At 39.3% G+C, this 21,228-nt stretch overlaps 1 protein-coding gene across 13 annotated transcripts in view; it reads right to left on the bottom strand.

Moving 5' to 3' along the window:
* epb41a (erythrocyte membrane protein band 4.1a) overlaps nucleotides 1-21,228 on the bottom strand; it is a 98,555-nt gene that overhangs the window by 25,792 nt on the left and 51,535 nt on the right. For all 13 annotated transcript variants that reach the window (XM_081612347.1, XM_008421562.3, XM_008421557.3 and 10 more), the window contains 2 exons: nucleotides 17,418-17,588; nucleotides 8,516-8,644 (listed from right to left, as the gene is read on the bottom strand). In XM_081612347.1, the coding sequence (XP_081468473.1) occupies nucleotides 8,516-8,644; nucleotides 17,418-17,588 (300 nt within the window). The remainder of the gene's footprint in view (nucleotides 1-8,515; nucleotides 8,645-17,417; nucleotides 17,589-21,228) is intronic.

Here is a 21,228-nt window from a genome sequence, read left to right on the forward strand (position 1 = left end):
GTGTAGTCACGGCTAGTTGGATATAAACTCCTCCAGATATCTATAACACCGTATTCTGACATTAGAATTTTAATCTTTTTTTGTAAAGCTGTTTGGGGAATTTGTTTTGAAGAGTCCAGCCATGGATTAAGTCTTATATTCCAGTCTCCTCCGCAAATAAGTATACCTGTTGATTGTCCCATTAAATCAAATAGTTTTCTATAAAATGAAAATTCACTGCCAGGTGGAACGTATACATTACATAGCGATATATTGATTCCATCTATTCTACCTGTTATTAATGAATATCTCCCTTCTTTGTCATTTGTTTCAGAAATGAGTTCAAATGAAACTCTCTGTGATATTAATGTGGCTACGCCCGTCTATGACCAGATTTATACCATGAGTAATATATTTGGATGAAGCCCATCCTTTTTAATTTTTCATGTTCCCCAGATGTAAGATGTGTCTCTTGCAACATAACTATCTGCACATTTTCTTTCTTCATTTTAGATAGTATCTTATTTCTCTTCATGGGGTTAAGAACCCCATTTACGTTAAATGAGGCTAATTTTAAGGTTTGCCTATCCGTCATGTTGCCTATATTTCCTTCAGAAAGTGTCTCATCACTGAACAAAACCGTATATTTTTTTCCAACACTAAAAAATAAGATGTACCCCCACAACAATAACAGTGAAACATGAACGTAACAAAAATATAATAAAGTCTTTAACAGAAGGTTTGCTTCCAGAACAGAGGTTCTAAAGAACTGAACCTTAAAGGAGCTGAAGATGTTGGCGCTCCAGTCGGGGCAAAGCCCACTCATTGTGTATGGTGGCTCATGTCAGCCATTGACCAAGAGTATTATGTGCTTCAACTATTAAATCTGTGATTAGTCCGGAGTAACATGGGTACAGTTAAACCCTCAAATGACATCTATTTTCTTCGACTAGTCACTTATCTGCCGGAAGTTGACGCTTGTATTCTTGTAGCTTTTCTTTAATCCGCCGTCGAGAGTCCTCTCGCTCCTGGGTTTGTGCGTCGCTCGATGTTTCCGCCTCCCGGTACCCAGCCGCCTGCCAAGAAGAAAGTTGTTGTAGCTCCTGCTGGATCGGGTTGACCGGGGGATTAATGACCGTGACCGGGAATCCTCGTGATGCCATGTCTGATGTAGCCTCCGCTGCAGTCCGGTACATGCGGGTCTCCTCACTGTAGAACACACGTAGCCTTGCTGGGTAGGGGGTTTGAAACTTGATTTTTTTCTCCTTCAGTATCTTCTTTACTTGATTGTACTCTGTACGTTTCTTGAGAATAGCTGGTGGATAGTCATGGTCAACGTAGAAGTGCTCGTCGTTGTACTGTAATTGTTTTTTCTGCCAGGCTTTGCGAATAACTTCCTCCTTTGTTTTGTAACTGGCAAACTTTGCAATGATCGAGCGAGGCTTTGATTGCACATTGGTGGTTATGGGAGCCAGCGCTCTGTGAACTCTTTCAATTTTGAGCTCAGCATCTTGTGGGAGATCCAAACAGACTCGAAGCAGTTTTTCTACGAAGCCCTTGATGTTGTTACCTTCAGCCTTTTCGGGAATACCATAAATCCTTATGTTATCTCGACGTGCGCGGCCCTCCTGATCAATGAGCTTAGCTTCCATGTTGTCCTGGCGCTGAAGAAGTCGTTTAATTAGGGATGACGCCGCCTGCATGGCTGTTTCCATTTCTTCGATTCGACCCTCTGCTTCATCTAACCTAACATTCGTTCGGCGCTGTTCTTGTTGGATCTCCAGAAGCTGCTGCTTGTTGTCTCGTCTGAAATCTCTAAGTTCCGCTAGTATGCTATTCAAGCTAGCCTCCTCCATTTCCCCGTCCTCGTGGACCGGCGAGCGGCTACGGTTGATTCGTTGTTCTTCCTCATTAATTATCGCTACACCAGTCGTTTTCCTCCGTCTTGAGACAACCCTAGCCTCCATCTTCGGTAAAATCTCACTTGAAGTTAAATATAAATTTGTTTTTGGGTTGTTTTTGTAAAACCGTTGATTAGCACTGAAGTTAAGCTGCCGTCTTGGTCATGACCCGGAAGCGGAACCCTCATCAAAACTTTTAATCGAAAAACGACAGTTTTTTCTAAATTGGTGTGTCTTAAGTGACTTTATTTTCAATATGTCAAATTGCACAATGATATGGTCAATGGAAAAGCAGCTAATGAATTCAGAGGCAGCAATTCATATTTAAACAGTTTGGCAACATGTTCTGCCGTGCGCATGGAGATTGAGGGCTTTTGGCAAGAGGTTTTAGTCAGAGTCGAACAATGACAAAAATGGTCAAAAACGCTGTGTGTCCGTGTTCCCCTATCAACCCCCTCCCCTTGTGCCTAGCAGAGGTTTTCGTATTTAAATGAAGTTGCTGAGAGCCATGCAAATGCAAATCAACTGTTGAGCACCGCCTTTTGACTCTTATTCATTTTGTATCTAATCCTTTTTAATTTCTGTTCACCATAAAGAAGTATGTTTGGAGAAATAATATTAAAACAATAATCTATCTTATCCATTAAAATATATATTACATGTGTGTTAGGATCACTGAAAAACTTAGTTTTGGTTGAATTGATGATATAAAAGAAGAATATGCATGATTACATACAATAGACTTTTGTTAAACATGATCTTACTTTGACATTCCTCCTATCTGAAGATTTATCTTGTGATGGGAGGAATTGCACAACTTAATCAAATATAATAATTAAAAACCATGTTCCAGAGTGGTAGATTGTACATAAAGTATTTTTGTCAATAATATTCAAACTAATGTTAATGTTCACTGATTGCTTTAAAGACCCAGAGTCATGCTATACTGGAGTGGTAGTGGTCATTCCACATCACAATACAGGACATAAGAAACTACAGATTTTTCAGTATTCAGTTGCTTAACTCTCAAGTTTAAATAGAAGAACAAAATGGTTGAAAGTATGTGATACCTTCTGATAGAGTATAAACATTTTTTTAAAGTTTTGTTAGTTAAGCACTAAATATAACTCACGGATGATGAATCATATTCTGTATAAACTAAAAAGGAGACAGCTCAAAGTAGAATTGAGTAAATAAACATCTACACATTTAAAAACATTTTAGCAATTAATTATAATAAAAATAAACTATACTGTCACGTAACTTTTGAAAAAATAACTTTTTAGAATGTATTTTTTTTCTGTCAACTTTCATTTAACACTCCAGTCCAGTTGATGGCAGTAATGAGCTTTCATAGTCGGTCAAGCAACCGCCATTAAACTCCAGAGGAAGATTTGCACTGGTGGTAACGAGAGCTAACTGCTACACCCAACATGAACGAAAATACCCGTGCGTTGTGTGAAATGGTGGAAAAAGTCCTATTTCACGGAGTTACCTTTTCAATAGATGTCCGTGATGAGGACAGAGATGCAACTGTGTGTGAGTATCTACTATTTTAGAATGTTGATGATATTTTATGCTTCAACATTGTTTATGTACATAATGTAATTATGCTATGTATTGACGATGCACAAAAATGTTTTCCAGCTGCATCAAGGCTCTACTGCCAGTCATCCAGATGTAGCTCAAGAAAGAAGAGGTAAGATCTAGAGATGTCACAATTCCTTGAATGATTAAAGTACTGTGATTTATTAAAAACCATCAAAGCAAATTATCTGCCTCACAGTTTGTTGAACTATGTTTTACTATTTATTACCAACTGCTTTTAATGATTTTTTTCTTCCAATTGTTTCCAAGTGTTTTCTCTTTTCATTAAAGTTTTTTATTTTCTGTAAGAATGTATTAATATAATGTGTTTTGTTTTAACGTCTTATGTGTGCATACTAAGCTGGAAGTTGCCAAACAATTTAATTGTAGTTTCATAATGACTAAAATATGCCTGTAGCTCATAATGATTGTCTGTTCTGTGTTATCAGCTGATGGAGGAAGACAGAGAGTACTGGCAGCAGAGGAGGTGGCATTCTGGGAGGATGGCAGCAGCTATGAGGGGGTGTCAGGATGAACTGTGGTGAGGTTGAGACCCCAAGTTCCTCCAACCAGGAGCTCAGTGACATCAGGACTACACTACAGGAAGAAACGTCAGGTCTACGCTACAGGAGAGACGTTGGGCCTGTCCTGAACGCAGCATAATGTTTGATCATGTTTGGACAAAAAAACACTGCCAGATGGTCCAGAAATGGACAAGCATTTATGTCTTATTTTGTGTGCAAACAGTAAAAAACATAAAATGAAATAAAGAAAAAAAAACTTGTCTTTTTTATGAACATGTTGCATATAAGCAATATCAAATGAATATATTTTAATACAGCATTTATTTTTTATATAGAGTTTTTAAAATACAGCATTAAAATTTTTAATGATTGGGCTGGGGTTTATTTATAAAGACAATCCAATGGGCACACATCAACCAACCAATCACATGTCAATGATGAACTGTGATGTCATTGTTTTTCATCCAATGACTGAGAATCCACGTGGGTCTGCTGAAGCGCATTTGCATATGCTAGCGTATGCTAAGTAGAGTCGTTAACACCTCCACTCCCCCCTCCTGGGATTCCGCAATCGACAGATTTCGACTCCCGTGAGTGAAAATGTAGACTGTCGATATCTGTCGCTAACTAGCTGTGTTCGCGTCAGAATACAGGGTCAAAAATCCCACTTTTCGTCCTGTGTGGGAAGTATCATAACTTAACACTTAAAGCACCAGGGTTGATATAGAAAAATATTCAGATTTTATTTTGTAGTTTTAAACACTCTATATTGAAGACAATGAGAAATAAAGGCATAACTTTCTTTTTTTTTTCTATCTGTTCTCAGCTCCCACACACAGAGCTGGGGCCACTTGCTCAGCCCCTCCCCCCGTTTCAAACTTTTCTATTTAACTAAAAGTTAGAGTTAAATATGAATTAGATGTTTGCTACCTTTGACAAAAAAGCTTAAGTCTATGAAAGCAGTGTAGCAGTTTTGGTAATGAGGTACCTCATCATGATTCAGCCAAAGTAAGACATTTGCAAGTAAGAAAGCTGCAGTCTGCTCTTTATTGTTGATGTGCTTCTTCTTATTGAGCAGTAAAATGTTTACATGTCGTTTGTTTTAAGTATTTACTTAGTGAAGGGCTTTATGTTTGTGATGCAGCGCCACAGCTAACAGCTAGCTCCTCACTTCAGTGGTTCTGACGAGCCTATAGCTGTGTCCGAATTCAGGGTCTGCATCCTTCGATGGACTGGTCTACGTAGGACGGGTCCTTCGAAGGCCGGGAATAAATTAAGACTGGAAGAAAAATACCTGTGGATTCGGACAGGTGTAACCTTCACCAACTGTCCCCGCCCCCACCTCAGCGTAACTCATGTTGTCTAGCAACCGTGACAGCATGAAGCAGAGAGCGGAGAAGAAAAAAATCCCAACTGAGCAGAAGTTTGTTTTTTGTATTACTGATTTCTACATTATTCTTCACCTTTTATAGTAAAGAATGTTCCATAGTGTTGGAATAAAAGTATATAATTTATCTCATCTTTATAAGTGTGTAGAACTTCTTGTGTAGACTATGCTGTTTTACAGAAACTGACTGCGCGTGACTTAAGGAAATAACTGACAGCAACAAACTGCTCGTGACTGGAGGAGACAACTGTCAGCATTGATCGCACCCTCAAGTGAATCTGCAACAGCGCTGAAAAGGAGAAATGCAGAGGGGGTCGTTTCCCCTCTGACCCCTCAGACCGTTTCCTGTAGAATATTGTGTTAGGAGTTGATTGTGCGGTATGAAGCAAGCTTGAATAGGTTTCAGTTGGTGTGTTTCACCCACCCCCTTTAGTAACTGAACCTCATGTAACTAGGGCGTTCCTAAACTAAATAAAAAGCCTGGAGAGCGGAGACTGCTTCAGAGTTGGGTTGGAGGATTGTAACTGAGCAGTCTCCGAGCAACTCTCCTTGCAAGTATACAACTCATATTTGTCTGTTTCTCTTTATTGCAGATTGGTGAACAAATGTAAGGTTTTAGACCCAACACTTAGTAAAAAGGAAATCTCTTAGTTTGATTCTAAACTGTTCAAATGTGTACTGCACTACAAGGAATACAAACTATTAATTTACAAATATAATACTCTCCACATCTCAGATAGGACATTACGGTTAAATAAATCTATTATGTTTGAAGGCTTAACTTTAATTAATCAAACCGATGTGCTCTGCTTTGAAATACTTTATAAATCAAACATTTTTCAACCAGATTTGTCTGAATAATATCGTTGTTTAACTCCCACTCATTGGGGAAAGCTAGCGGGAGTTTTTATAACAATGTGCCAGGAGTTAAGCGTTTTCTCTAAGTATACCAAACCTGGAGAGCCTGGCCAGCTGAGCGAGGGGAGCTGGCTGTTAACGCAGCGGTAGCAGACAGGTCCGAAAATGTCAGAGCAATATTGCAATTAGGCGATGTATTGATGAACCACGCAGATATTTGAGATTTACACGCTTACATTCTCACCTAAAAACGTTGTACCAAATCACGTTGTGTCATTTAAAGTGTTGTATAGCTAAATAATTTGTTGCTATTCACGGCCATTGACGCTCTGCCTGGACGCCCAGTTGGAACCCGCAAGGAATTATGGGATATCGTGGGCCGTGAAGGATACACCGGACGCACCCTTCAAATCTGGGGAAAAGAAGGACGCATTTGAAGGAGTCTTTGAATTCGGACAGGCCTTGTCGCCACACTATGACGTAATCGGCCTACAAATCCTTTGAAGGATGAAGGCCCTGAATTCGGACACAGCTTATGTCATTTAGCAGCGCAGCTGTTGCTCCTCCTAAACTTTGGACGGAACCATTGTTCTAATAACGGTAGGGGGAGGGGGGCTAAAAATGTATTCTTATTTTTTTCTGAGATAAATGACAGATTTAGTTCATTCTTTGTTTCTTTTGCCTTTTCATATTGATGATATTATTTAAATGCAAATGTTTCTTCAATGATTTTTCTGGGGGGGACAATTTTAGACTTCTCTAATTCCGGACCCCCCACACCCTCCGGGATTTACGCCTATGGACATAACAAAAACATCTACAAGTCACTACAAGCAGTGGAACGGTCCGCCTCCCCCTTTTTACACTAGTGGTGTGTCCCAACCACATAGCACCTTCGCAGCTGGCTTGTTTGCATCCTGTTTCTGAATTAAATTTTACTCTGAGAACTTTTGCAGTAAGTTTGGTGATATTACTTTTAACTGTGTTTTTTGAAAAATAACTACATTGTTTTATGCCTATGCTGCAGCTTGATGGGAAAATGTGTGATTATGTATGTCAGCTAATAATACAAATATTCATGAATATTCATTGACATGTTCTTATTAATTTAACTGAGTGTACACGTGAAATCATGCATACGGCTTCTATGTTTGTTCTCAGACCTATAACCAGTACATTAATATTTCAAAGGTTTTTTATCATCTTTCTAACTGGCCCAAACCATCGTCTTCCTCACTCTTGTTGTGTTTTTCAGCTGCTGCTCTGCAGTTTGACCCAAAGCTGACTGATGAGGACTACAGTAAAACTGGCTTCGTTATGCGCCAGAACCGGAGGAAGGCATCAAGGAACCGAAATCACACCAACCAGAGTCAAACTTAGGTTACCCCAACTCATACCATTTCCCTGGTTTATAGAGTACCAGGCTTAACCTCATGGATGCTGTTCTTCCATGGACAGTAGAATTTTGTTCTGTCAGCCAAAACTGAGTCAAATATGTTTACATATCTATGCTTGTTATGTAATATTAATGCCATGTTGTAAATTCTAAGTTTGTGTACACACCTTTTTGGAAATATGGTAATGTAAGATCATTTTGAACCACGTCTGCCAACAAAATTGTGTGTTCAACACCAGTGAAAAAACTTTTAATGGTATGTTATGACGTAGACCTATCAGACCAGTAGCCATCAGGGCATTAAATGCCACCTTGTATTACATCTAATGCCATAGTTATGTTCATGTAATTTTATTACCTGTTTTTATAATGACACTAAAGAAAACATGCACTTTTACTTTCTTAGACATTCGTCTTTGAGGTCTACAAACCTTTTAGAATCAACCAACAGCGTAGCCTGGGCTTAAAAGACTTGGATAATAATTGTGCAAAGAGTGTCTGTTTTAATTATCAAAATGACAAAAAAATAAAAGCTGGGGATGTTTCATTCTTGGTGAAATTAATCATTTTCCTTTTATACATGGAGAAAACAGTAACTTTTATGACATTACTGAATTTGACTTTATGGTTTAAGTACATGGGTGTCATATACAACAGTCACACTTTCCTTTAAACAGTGAGTGCAGTGTGTTCTGAAACATTTTCAGAACAAAATCTTAAAATGTGCTCATCTGTAAGTACCAACATTGTAGTCCACGATTGTTCAGTATTTTGGTATTACTTTTAGAAACAACCTTACACTACATATAACAAGTAATCGATTCAACATAATTACTTTCTAAAATGTCTGCTGGATCTGTGGAGTTTCCTTAATTTCTCTTACCTGTGCTGACTCATATGTGATGGTCTTTGTCTCAGTGTGAACTAAAGGAATGTCCTTGTAAGTCACAGTTCCTCTAAGAGAGTTGGTAACATCTGAGATGGTGACCGTTTGGGCCCTTAGAACTGGAGACTGCAGGAATGAGAAAAACACCAGAAAAAAAAACACCAGGGTTTAAACAAGGTTTAAAGAATGCAAAATGATTTAACATTGGTGTATATTATAAATAAATAACAAGGATAATTATTGGTCCACAGCTTTAGTCAGTGTGCTATCCAAAGGTCTGGAGAGAATTATACTGAGCAAGGTAGAACATTTTTCTTTACTTTGGATAACCAGTTTGGTTTTAAATCAAACCATTGCACAAATATGTGTATTTTCGCTTTCAAAAAGATCTTAGATTTGTAATTTTTATGTGTTATGGGTTAGGGTACGCTACCCTTACCCATAACCTTATAATTCAAATGTTTAGATCTGAGTTTGGTTCAGTGTCACTGATGTAATCTCTGTTACACCTTTACAAAAATTAAGACTCTAAATAAAATAATAAGTTTTAATGAGTGACTCCACTTAATAAAATTCCACATAAATATTGATTTATCGTAGTGGCTCTCAATACAAGTTCTGTGTTATTTAAATAATAACTTAAGTTGCTTTATTTTTAAACCGTTTTTGGTTTGCCCATGTCCTGGATGGCTGAGAACCTGGTATGTGAATATCTGGGAAGTATCACAACTTCAACTTAACACTCAAACCACCAGGGTTTTTATGGAAACATTTTCAGATTTTATTGTGTGGTCTTAAAGGCTCTACGATAAAGATAGAAAGAAATAAAGGCATGGGTTCTTATTTTTATTGTCAACTGCTCTGCAATATCGCCCCTCTGCTCTCGGCTTCCACTGAGCTGTCGGCTAGTAGCAATGCTCAGCCCCTCTTGCCCGTTTCAAACTCTTCTTATTAATGTAAGAGTTAAAGAGCTAAAAATAATTGAGATGTTTGCTGCCTTTAACAAAACAAAGCTAAGTCTATCAAAGCAATGTAGCCAGTTTTGCTAGTTTTGATTTAAGGCATAACAATACAGTTTGTCATGATTCAGCCTAAGTAATGAAATTAATAAACAGAGGTCTGCTTTTTGTTAATGTGTTTTTTCCTATTGAGCAGTGAAAGTAAATAAAATGTGTAATACGTCTTTTGCTTTAAGTATTTATTTACTGGAGGGTTTGTGCTGCAGAGCCACAGCTAACAGTTAGTTCCTCAAGACAGCAGAGCCTGTGCAGTTCAGCTCTGCTGTTGCTCCTCCTACTTTTTGGACTGAAACATTGTTCAGTCCATTTTGTCAGTCCAAAGGAGCAAGTGGGGACCCATTGCTGCAATGGGTCCCCACAATGTAGTATGTGTCAGGAAAATGGTCCCCACAAGATATAAACAAAACAAATGCACACACACACACTAATTACTTATTGGTAATTATTGGTCATTTTTATCAGCCTGTATTAAAATACCGCTGATTCATCTTAGCTTCATGCTAAGCCTAAAAGCCCAAACAAACTCTGACATTAACCCTGTACAAAACCAACATATGTGTAAAACTTCTTTATTGCCTTTAATGAACTTCTATCTCTCATATGCATTCAATATGACTGTTCAATAATTATGGGAGATTTCAACATCCAGGTTGACAAGCCCAAAGACAGAGGGGCAAAAATCTGTGCGATATTCTTGATGATTTCGGTCGAATTCAACACATTAACCAAGTAACCCACAATCGAGGACACACACTGGACCTGATTATCAGTAAGGGTGTGAATATTTCCAATGTCTCTGTAACTGATGTCACCCTGTCGGATCATTTTGTTGTTATCTTTGTTATCACAATCAGCATTGACTCACTTAGCCAAAAAGCCACTATCACAAAATGTTCTTTCACAGACAACACAGCAGAAACATTTAATCAAATCTATTCTACCTCCCCGTCCTTAAGTTGGCATGCTATCCAAATGGATGAGTTGGTAGATAATTTTCATTCTAAGATTCCAGATATAATTGATTTCATTGCCCCCATTAAAGGGAAGGCTGTGTCTGGTAAGAACAAGTCTCCATGGTAAAATGCACAAACATTTAGATCTGTGAGACAACTTCGCCATAGGGCTGAACGTAAATGGCGTAAAACTCAGCTTCACGTTTATTATGAAATCTATAAAGAAAGATTGTGAAGCTATCACTCAACAGTAAAACATGCAAGAGAAACGTTCTTTGCAGAAATCATAAACAAAAATATTAACGATGCTCGAGCTTCGTTAATGTTTGCAACAGTTGACAGGCTCACAAACCCTCCTGTGATGTTACCACCTGAATTTCAATCTAATGCAACCTGCAACAAATTTGCCAGCTTTTTTGAAGAGAAAATGCACAAAATCAGAAGTTTAATCTGCACATCCACACTAAATCCCAGTACCAATGTTATACCCAAATGTAACAAATGCTAGAAAAATGACCCAATTTCAACTACTTAATTGTAAAACCCTAGAAGAAATTATAGATCAATTAAGCTCACGTTTCAAAAGGTTAGTTGAAACCACTCAAAAGGTTTCAACTAACCTTTTGAGTGTAAAACAATGAAGCTGAGCTAATTTAAGTTGATCTGGATGCTGGAAAAGCCCTTTACCAATACGGTGAATCAAACTCATGTAGAGCAAAGATCTAGAAAAAATGTTTTTAGACACTTGATGATTGAACCTGAGATTTAGCGTAACAATTTGATGTTCTCTAGTTGGTGTCCTTCCAGTGAAGCCTGCCAAAGTCTTTGCTGATTGGTGTGACGGTCAGCAGAGCCGTTCCTGAAGGGTTTACTTTTAAGATGAGTTTGCTCTCTTTAGTCTGAACTCCCATCTCTTTGTATTGGGGGAGGATCAGAGTGACGTTGCACTGGGGGTCACAGTGCAATGTCAATTGTAAAACCCTAGAAGAAATTATAGATCAATTAAGCTCACGTTCCTGCTGTCTGGATATTCTACCCACACATTTCATAAAGAAAGTCCTGCCTATTATTGCAAATAATTTGATCCAAATAGTAAACTCATCGCTCTCATCAGATGCTCTCCCCTGAGCTTTAAAAACCGCAGTTATCAAACCACCGATAAAAAAGAACAATCTGGACAAATCACTATTTCAGAATTACAGGCCGATCTCCAACTTCCCATTCATGAGCAAATTATTGAAAAAGCTGTTTTAATACTGCTGGGATCCTGATAGAGCTTGTCTGCTTATTCAGGTGAGCCAACAAGAGTCTCACCAGGACCTTTAAGATGTTGAATTTTAGGGCAATATGACTATAGTTATTAATAATTCAATTGTGGGTTTGCTTTGGTACTAGAACAAGGCAGATTGTCTTCCACAACAAGGGAACTTTCTCTTGGGTCTGTCATGAGAACGGACCAAAATACAGACACGAGCTGGGAACACGGATCATGTTGCAGTTTTAATATAAAAATGATGAACAAAACTTACAAATATATCAGAGCGCAAGGACAGAAACAAAATAATTCAATATGAAAAAAACAACAAGGAAAACCAGGAGTAAACAGGATGACCGGAAGTAACAGGAGGAGTGACTGAGAATAAAGTGCTTAAATACTGGAAGACTGAGTGTTGATCTGGGCTGATTAGCTAACAGATTAGCTGTGAGGGGAGAGAGTAGAATGCAGACTGCAGAGAGGAAGAGATAAAACAGGACAGGGGGCAAGGGAGAGTACACAGGGACTAGAAAATAAATCTAACAAGACTAAAGAAACAAACTAGAGTAACTAAGAATAACTTGAAATAAGAAACATAACCAGAAACACTAAAAAGTACTAAACTGAAACAAAACAAATTTTAATCAAAGAAGAGATTAAGGAAAACAGCATAAATAAATCAAAACTCCAAAACACTTGAGCAACCAGGGATCCAAACAGGGTCAAGCTAAGTTTGAAGAGATGTTGGAGACTCCGACAGAGCTTTTCTGCTTAGGTCTTCAGTATGATTTGTTTGATAATTTAATGACTTACGCCATAACTGTAGTTATATCTATGGCCAAGACTCAGTTAAAAGAGAGGCCTGAGCAGCATGTTAGAACTACATGGCGGAACTGTCTGTTACTAGAGAGGAGGACTTGGCTGGTATTGATAACTACTTGTGGTTTGAGAATTATCTAACTGATGTAACCCAATTACTATTACACATGGAATTAGTGTGGCCATTTCAAATGAAGCTTACTGAAAATTTAAAAATAAAAGCCTCAATAATTCTATCAGGTAAGTGATAATATTAGCTTTTATTATCTTTTTCCCTCAAGTTAGTTATAATATTAGATTAGAAAATATAATATTAAAATGTTTTCAAAATTTTGCTAGGGCTTATGGTTTTTTCTCAGGGTCCTTGAGACCAATGCTGGGTGTCTCACAAGTATAGAAACTCTGTCTCCAGCAAACTGTCTGACAGAGAGAGCCAGCCCACAAACAGGCGCAAAGGCAGGTCTCACAATGCATTGTGGGAAGAATAAATATTTCCTGTGACTATTCATATTTTGCTTACATAAAATTATTATTTCTCTGAATTTTCTGAGTGTGAATTAAAATCCTTAGTATGAAGGTTGAAACATTTCGAGAAATACACAATTACCGACTGTCTTTATTATTATTTTTTTTATTTCGGACCGTGAGTGAGAACCACATGTGCGAAGCTTATAGTCGTTAGTCTGTGACTGAATTTCATTGTGCACTGGGTTCAGTCATTATATTGTTGCAGTGAGCCATAGAAGTATGGTGATGGACCTAGCAAGAATTAGTCATTGGACATTGGTGATAAACAGTGTAAAGCTTATTAGCATTTCATGTGTGTGCTCCTGATACACTTCAGAAGCAAAGAGCAGTCCAGCTGTGCAAACTGTAGCTAAAATGTTTGGTTCAGACTGACAGGCACATTTTGGCAGGACCTGGTGACATTTCTTCAGGAATTTTTTTAGTTTAACAATATTCTCCTTCTATTAGAGTATTCGGGAAATAAAAACAAAAACATTTATAACTTTGTGTCTGGGTTCCTCATTTTACCAGGCTACACATACATATAAGCAAATTATTCATTTACAAATATAATACTCTCCACATCTCAGATAGGACATTTTGGTTAAATAAACCTATTATGTTTGAAGGCTTAACTTTAATTAATTAATCAAACCGATGTGCTCTGCTTTGAAATACTTTATAAATCAAACATTTTTCAACCAGATTTGTCTGAATAATATCGTTGTTTAACTCCCACTCATTGGGGAAAGCTAGCGGGAGTTTTTATAACAATGTGCCAGGAGTTAAGCGTTTTCTCTAAGTATACCAAACCTGGAGAGCCTGGCCAGCTGAGCGAGGGGAGCTGGCTGTTAACGCAGCGGTAGCAGACAGGTCCGAAAATGTCAGAGCAATATTGCAATTAGGCGATGTATTGATGAACCACGCAGATATTTGAGATTTACACGCTTACATTCTCACCTAAAAACGTTGTACCAAATCACGTTGTGTCATTTAAAGTGTTGTATAGCTAAATAATTTGTCGCTATTCACGGCCATTGACGCTCTGCCTGGACGCCCAGTTGGAACCCGCAATGAATTATGGGATATCGTGGGCCGTGAAGGATACACCGGACGCACCCTTCAAATCTGGGGAAAAGAAGGACGCATTTGAAGGAGTCTTTGAATTCGGACAGGCCTTGTCGCCACGCTATGACGTAATCGGCCTACAAATCCTTTGAAGGATGAAGGCCCTGAATTCGGACACAGCTAATGACTTAATCAGCTAGCATAGCACAGAGCTGTGCAGATTCAAACTGTGAATGCTCAGTTTAGTTAGCATAGCTACCACCAGGGGCGGATCTACTGGGGTGGCATGGGGTGGCAGTTGCCACCCCATATGAGAGCCTTGCCACCCCTGTTGCCACCCCAGCTGGCGACTATGAATTCAATAAATAGTTATGGCAAATCGGACATTAAGCACCTAAATCTCTTTTTTCCGATAACATTGAATGCAACACAATGTAACCTGACACCCACTGCTAAGTAGCGGGATGTGCGAAGAAAGGACAGAGTGCGAGGCAGCAGCATTGATGGATATATTACTGCACTAGACATTACGTGACTTATCGTGCGCCACACATGCGCCATTGCAGTCAGGAATATCGATAGTCAGAAAAATACCACACTTACGCAAAGAATCTGAAAAAACGGCGCAATGATTAGCGGTTAATTCAACCCTATGACAGCCATAGATAACAAGGTTGAAGGGTTTTACATTTAACAGGGGAGGAAAAAGTTTTAATTTAGAGAAAGTATTGAGAAAGTGAGCAGTGAGTTAGTTACGCTAGCCTAACTGTTGCTGGCCTTCTACTGACTTTGATAGCCTTGTGCTGCGCAGTTCGGTGTGTTTTGGTTCTGTTAGCACTAAACTAAGACAACTTGCACACCAAGTCATCAGTAGAGCAGCTGTTTAAATCAGCTAATCAACCACCCACGGTGGTCAGGCGAAAACTTAATAATGACAATATACACATCAAGTCTGACAACATAACGTTGTCAGACTTTGACTCTGTTTTGTCTGACAACAAAACAGACTGAATGATCTGTTTTGGTGTTTTTGCATACTTTGTGTGTGGGAAATGTTTGTTTTTTGGTGTTGATTCCCCTGATTGTTAATCTCTGTTCCATCTGCTTGTTGAGCTGTTGTCTGTCAGTTGCCATGGAAACGGGTCTACGTGTAGGGTAAAGCCCACACAGAGAGCGAGAAAAGGCAAAATAGAAGTGGTTTTGTCTAGTTTGGTTCTTCACCTGTTTATCAGCTTATTGCACCTTTATTGTGGCGCACTGCAGCCGCTGCAATCCCAAAAGTTAAACAAGCGACAAAAACTGAACTAATCCCTTCTGTTCTTAAAACGTGGTGATATTTATAACAGTCATCAAACTACAGCTCCTACATGTTTAAAATAAAACAATTGACCAATATATGGGAAATTCATCCCTTCTTGTATCTTGACAGAACTAACAGAAACCAAACTGTTTATAGATTTGTATCACGGAGAATTTAGCAAACACCAGTTTTCTCATCTTTATTTGAAGTCAAATTTTATAGATATACCTGATAACAAATGATGGCGCTACTAATATTTTTGTGACAGATTTCTGCTCGTCCTGCATTGGGATAAAATGGTTGTCTGGACATAAGTCAATGCATCACATAGCGACTAATAGGCGCTGTCCAATACAGAAATACATATCAATTACTGTATTGATATGTATTACTATATTAAGTAAAAAAAATTTTACGTATGAAAAACGTAAAAATAATTAACTATACTATATTAAGAAATTGGGCTGCACAGTGGCGCAGTTGATAGAGCTGTTGCCTTGCAGCAAGAAGGTTCTGGGTTCGATTCCCGGCCCCAGTCTTTCTGCATGGAGTTTGCATGTTCTCCCTGTGCATGTGTGGGTTTTCTCCAGGTACTCCGGTTTCCTCCCACAGTCCAAAAACAAGACTGTCAGGTTAATTGGTCTGTCTAAATTGTCCGTAGGTGTGAGTGTGTGTGTGCATAGTTGTGTGTCCTGTGTGTCTCTGTGTTGCCCTGCGATAGACTGGCGACCTGTCCAGGGTGACCCCGCCTCTCGCCCGGAACGTTAGCTGGAGAGGCACCAGCAACCATCCTGACCCCACTAAGGGACAAGGGTGTTAGAAAATGGATGGATGGATATTAAGAAATTGTATTTAAGCCTCGGTGCTACATGAAGCTCATTTTGAAAAACAATATTTTGCAACAAGTAAATTAAGTCTAATGTTAGGTCTATGTAAGCTAAAAGTGAGAATGAGACACACGCATGCGCACGCACATAAATATATATAGGCATATGCTGCCACGCCTGAAAAAATCCCTGCCCCCCTCGCCACCCCATAGATATTTTTCTAGATCCGCCCCTGGCTACTAATGATGGCAGATAAACGGTTTCTTTATCTACCGTCATTGGTAGAGAAGTTGTTTCTCCCCCATTAGCACATTTAGCAGTGAGTGAATGAGGCTAATTCACAGTGCTAAGAGTGGCCTACTGGTTCTGATTGGTTGTTTTGGTCAGAACGGTGCATTACTTTAACCAGTAATTGTAATTCAGGAAGGAGGTGGAGGAGATTGATTGTTTTCACAGATTATCTGTCTCATAACAAACTGCTATGACATGGTGACAGCTTTAACAAATATGGAGAAAACATATTTTTATTAAAGTTATGTACTGCAGCTTGAATAAAATGCAACTACATCGAATTTTTAGAAGTCTGGATTGCTTCATGTGTAGTTGCATGTTGCTTTTGACTGTTGCTCATGGGGAGAGACATTTCAGTATCTATAACTAATAGAAAAAATTTAAGCAACCTACTTGCATACTGGATGTGGACTGTTGGATGTTAAATTCATGAGCAGTAAATATTGTGCTAATTATCAGTATTGAACCACAGAAAGCAACACAGATGCAAGCCTTTAAAATTGTGATGCTTTTTATGGGTCAAATAGACTCAAAAATTGTAACAGCAGCTGCACGAGGGGCCCAAACAAATTTTTTGTCAGTCAGGGGGCCCAAGATTCCTGGCGGCGCCACTGCAGTTAGTATATGTTTGATGTCCTTTTGGAAGAGGGGTTCTCGTTGGTGGGGCAACTCCATGAATAAAGGTAAGGGAAATACTGAATTCCATACTCTTCTATGTGGGCTTCAAACACCCCTGTTAGTTTTTTTTTTCTTTTTTACAAAAGGACTTTTCTATTTATACAAAATAAAACGACTGAATGAACACCATTTTTGATTTTAGTTGATTTTACAAATATGCAGATAATTTCCTCAGGACTCACCGCTGGTTGCAGCTGGCCATTGACGCTCACTGAGCGGAGTGGAGAGTTGGTAGATAGGCGTTTGTCCCACTCACTGGGTCGAGGTTCTGGTACTGACTCCATAAAACTTCTCTTGAGCTCACTGATACTAGTATGGTGGCGCATGATCTCAGTTTGGGTCTTATCAAGGTCCTTCAAGAATGAAAAAGTTACATTAATATAATGATAGAGCAAAAGGTAAAAAAAAAAAAAGATCACAGACAGGAATATAATGAGTTAAATGTTGGCCAAAACTAGCCAGAAAAACATACTGAAAAACAGGAGCATTGTGATCTTACATTGAACAGTATGAGTGAAAGGGCAGGTAAAATGGATAAGTGCGTAATGATTTTTTTGTAATCATAAAGGTGCGTGAAAACAATGTCAAAGCCACACTATCATTAGAGTAAAAATTGTTTTTTAACAAGTTAAATTACTTTGTGCTTTTTCTAAGATATGTACATAAACATATAATGCTTATGTCTCAAAAAACCATGAAGCTTCACAGTACCAGGTACATGAACATATTAAGATAAAATCATTTGGAAAAGAATCTGCGAACTATACCGAGAGAACCGTCAGACAAGATACACAACAGACAGTCCTATTTCAAATTTTCTGGTGTCATTCTTTTTTTTTATTGTACTTACACAATACGGTGCTCTTACAGGATTCTATTTGACTACTTGCATTCCTTTTTTTTATCTATCTCTGGATGTGTTGGTTGATGCGACTCTGCAATCTTGCGTGGACATTAGGGGCCGTTCCTCTGGAGATTGGCAGACTGAGATGGTGGTCCCCTTATTCAGAAAAATGGGCTGAGGGGACCACAGAGTGTGCTCCAACTACAGAGGGGTCACACTCTTAAGCCTCCCTGGCAAGGTGTACTCAGGGATCTGGGAGAGGAGGGTCTGTCGGATAGTCGAACCTTGGATTCAGGAAGAGCAGTGTGGTTCTGGTTCTAGTTGTGGAACACTGTACCAACTCTACACCTTCACCAGGGTCCTGGAGGGTTCGTGGGAGTTAGGGTGATTTGTGGACTTGGGACTGTGTCCCTCGGGAAGTCCTGTGGGAGATGCTCCTGTAGTTTGGGGTACCAGGTCCTTTGATATGGGCTGTTAGGTCCCTGTACGGCCAGTGTCAGTCTGGTCTGCAGTAAGATGGGATCATTCCAGTAAGAGTTGGATTCCGCCACGGCTGCGGAATCCAAAAGTAATTAACACCAATTCTGTTAATTACTTTTATGGACAGAATTTCTAGGTGCAGCCAAGGTGATGAGAGGATCTGTTTGGTTTTATCAGAGTGATGGTGATCAGTACAAGGCCCTGGTCTTGAGCCAGAAAAGGTGCCCTCTCCAGGTTGGGGAGGATGTAATGCCCCAAGTGGAGGACTTTAATTATGTCGGGTTCTCGAATAAGGGAAAAATGGAGTGGGAGTATGACAGGCGGATTGGAGAGGGCGCTGTACCTGTCTGTCATGGTAAAGAGAGAGTTGAGTCAAAAAGCGAAGCTCTCGATTTACCGCTTGATCTACGTTCCTAACCTCATCTATTGTCATGAGCTTTGAGTCATGACAGAAAGAGCGAGGTCTCAGATACAAGCGGCCAAAAGGAGTTTTTTCCATAGGGTGTCTGGGCTCTCCCTTAGAGATAGGGTGAGAAGCTCAGTCATCTGGGAGGGACTCAGAGTAGTCCTGAACGCTTCCCTGGTGAGGTGTTCCGGGCACTCCCACCGCGAGGTACCCGGAACACACTGGCCTGGGAATGAATGCCTTGGAGGAGCTGGCCCAAGTGGCTGGGGAGAGGGAAGTCTGGGCCTTCCTACTTAGTGTGCCACCCCTGCAACCCTACTCCAGATAACTGGAGAGAGGGAAGAAACAGGAGGGAGGGATAGATGGATGGAACCCATGGAATTTAAAGCACTGTTTGCTCGAGCTTAATGCGCTTAGTCTTAAAATATTTACGTTTGCTTTCTCATACATACGGTGGCCGACAGGTGCAAATGTGCAGCAACAGAGAAAACATGCAAACAAAAAGAGACACAAACAAATTAAATGCAGCAAACAAGAAGAGACGCAAACAAAAGACCCTCCTACTTTGCTCGACCAAAACAGCAGAAGATGCCTCAGCACTGCGGGATATTGTTGATCAGATCGACGGCTATTGATGTGAGGGCTCCACAGACAATGTTTCACAAGGAAGATGGACTTATTATTGTATATATTTTGTGATTAGAATATTACTTTGCTGTATTTATGTCCACTGGCGAAATACCAGCTAATGCTAACTGGTATAGTGCTATAGTGCTTGGTGTTCAGCCCCCACTCTGAAAGCTAACCGAGATCATCTTAAAAAGTTTCAGTTATTTTCTAACATTGACTTAGATATCTGATATAAGAGCCTATTATAGAAATGAAACAATATAATATATATTGTAAAAATCATAATATTACATGTTATACATTCACCAGCAAAGTTTACACAGGTGGCAATGGCTGTTATTTATTTAACTCGGTCAAAGTAAGATACCTCCCAAATCTCCCTTTTTTGTTTTGAAGGTTTCCCTAAGACACGATGTGAGGAAGAAAGAAGAAATGTCTTAAGGAGAGACAGATTCACTGCACAGCACGGATGAATCTCGCATCGGATTTTGGACCCAATCACTCTTAAGCTAGATACAGGGGTGTCAAACTCCAGTCCTCGAGGGCCGGTGTCCTGCAACTTTTAGAAGTGAATCTGCTGCACCACACCTGAATAGAATAATTAAGTCATTAGCAAGGCTCTGGAGAACTGAGGAGGTAATTAAACCATTTGATTCAGGTGTTTTGTACCTGTGGCACATCTAAAAACTGCAGGACAGCGACCCTTCAGGACTGGAGTTTGACACCCCTGAGCTAGAACTTGTCGGCTGGAAAACATGAAAAAAACCTATATATGTGTGTGTGTGCGTGTGCGTGCAAGCGTGTGTGTATGTGTAGGTGTGTGTGCTAAACATGTATAGCTTAATATTATTCAGTATTAATCATTTTTTCGTTCTTTTTATATTTATATAAATATGTATTGATAAGACAAGAGCGGTCCATTAGGCGTCTGTCCTTTTATTATGTCTATGTGAGAAACGGCCCGGTCTACGGATGACGGGTCCTTCGAAGGCCATGAATATGGACGACCAGAAGAGAGAAGCTGTAGCCTCCGGCTAGCTGCCTAGCCTCCATCTCGGCGTTATGTTGGTTAGCAACCGTGACAACGTGAAGCACAGAGCGCCGAAGGAAAAAAAAGGACTCAAAGGTTGTTTTTTTTACTCTTCATTTCTGTATTATTCTTCACCTTTTGTAATAAAGGCTGTTCCATAGTAAAAAAGAAATCTGCTTGTCTGATTCTAAAATGTTTAAACATGTATGGCAAGAAATGTAAGCTAATTATTCATTTTCAAATACTCTCCAGATCTCAGGGAGTAAGTCATTACAGTTGAGTAAAACGATTATGTTTGAAGGCTTAACTTTAATCAGTCAAGCCCATTTGCTCAGGAATAAATTAAATACTTTAGTGAACCAAAAAATATTTCCAGCTATTACTTAGCTTAATATCTGTGTTTCACCTCCACTCATAGGGGAAAACTATTGGAAGTTTTTAAAACGATTTGCCAGGAGACATGTGTTCTCCCTCAGTGTACCGAACCTGGAGCGCCCGGCCAGCTGACATGCAGCGGGAGCAGACATCTCCGAAAACGTTGGAGCAATATTGCAATTAAGTGACCGAGCAGATATTTGAGATCTATACATCTACATTCTCACC

The sequence above is a fragment of the Poecilia reticulata genome, chromosome 11, assembly GCF_904066995.2.
Source record: "Poecilia reticulata chromosome 11, P_reticulata-male-v2, whole genome shotgun sequence".
In the NCBI taxonomy this organism is placed as follows: Eukaryota; Metazoa; Chordata; class Actinopteri; order Cyprinodontiformes; family Poeciliidae; genus Poecilia; species Poecilia reticulata.